General features: G+C 75.2%; 1 protein-coding gene across 1 annotated transcript; it reads left to right on the top strand.

The window, feature by feature from the left end:
• Positions 1–50: 50 nt before the first annotated feature.
• On the top strand, positions 51–981 carry CHLNCDRAFT_144668 (hypothetical protein; the record flags this gene model as incomplete). The annotated part of the gene is made up of 3 exons (XM_005842486.1): positions 51–213; positions 456–546; positions 786–981. Coding segments are annotated over 3 exons (450 nt in total), but the record flags the coding sequence as incomplete, so codon positions are not given.
• Between the last annotated feature and the right edge of the window lie 21 nt (positions 982–1,002).

The following is a 1,002-nucleotide window of genomic DNA, read 5'->3' as shown; positions in this document are numbered from 1 at the left end:
CGCCTGGGGCCCCCCCCCCCCCCCCCCCCCCCCCCCACACACACACACAGATTGAGGAGTTTGAGGCGGAGGCGGAGGCGGCGGCCACCGCCAAGAAGGGCAAGAAGCCGGCACCGCGGGTGGTGCACATGGAGGAGTCGATTGCGCGGCACCGCCAGCACATCATGCGCCTGGAGCAGCTGCTGCGCCTGTTGGACAACGACGCGGTGCAGGGTGGGCGCGGCTGCCGGCGCCGGCAGGCCCCCGCCCGCGCGGGCCCGCGCCCCGCCTGCTTGCATGTGTCCATTCGCGCGCGTGTGCTTGTGTGGTTGTGCCTGCCCGGCGGCGCGCACTGCGGGCTCCCAACGCACGCGGCCTAGCCCCCGGCTGGGCCCGGCTGGAGGCGCCGCCCCCGGCCGACGCCCGCGCCCCCTTCCCCCTCCCCCTCCCCCCTGCCTGCCTGCTCCTGGTTGTAGCCGAGGATGTGGAGGGTGTGAAGGACCTGGTGGATGACTACCTGGACCGCAACCAGGACGACTTTGACGAGTTTGCAGCGCCAGACGACCTGTGAGGGGGGGGTGGCGGGGGGGNCCGCGCGCGGGGAGGCGGCGCGGCGGGGCGGCCCGCGCGGCGCCTGCCTGCCCGGCTGGCGTGGCGGGCGTGGCGGGCGCCGTCCTGGCCTCGCCGCGCTGAGGATTGCCCTGGGGATGAGCGGGGCGCCCGCGCTGGGCCCTCGCCCCCCTGCCTGCCCGCTTGCCTGCCCGCTTACCTGCCCCCCTCCCCCCCACATGCGTGCCCCCTGCCAGGTACGAGGAGCTGATCGAGCAGCTGGACGGCATGAGCGACGCCGTGGTGGCTGCCCCGCCCTCCCACTCCAAGGTTGCTCGCGACAAGGAGGCCAAGCAGGAGAAGGAGCGGGAGGAGCGGGAGCGGGAGCGGCAGAAGGCGGCGGCGGCGGCCGTCAAGGCGCAGCTGGCGGCTCAGGGCAACACGCGGCTGGCGGTGGAGACGGCGAATGCTGAG

Source organism: Chlorella variabilis (genome assembly GCF_000147415.1).
Source record: "Chlorella variabilis unplaced genomic scaffold CHLNCscaffold_786, whole genome shotgun sequence".
Lineage (NCBI taxonomy): Eukaryota > Viridiplantae > Chlorophyta > Trebouxiophyceae > Chlorellales > Chlorellaceae > Chlorella > Chlorella variabilis.
This window is presented reverse-complemented; position numbering and strand designations above follow the sequence as displayed.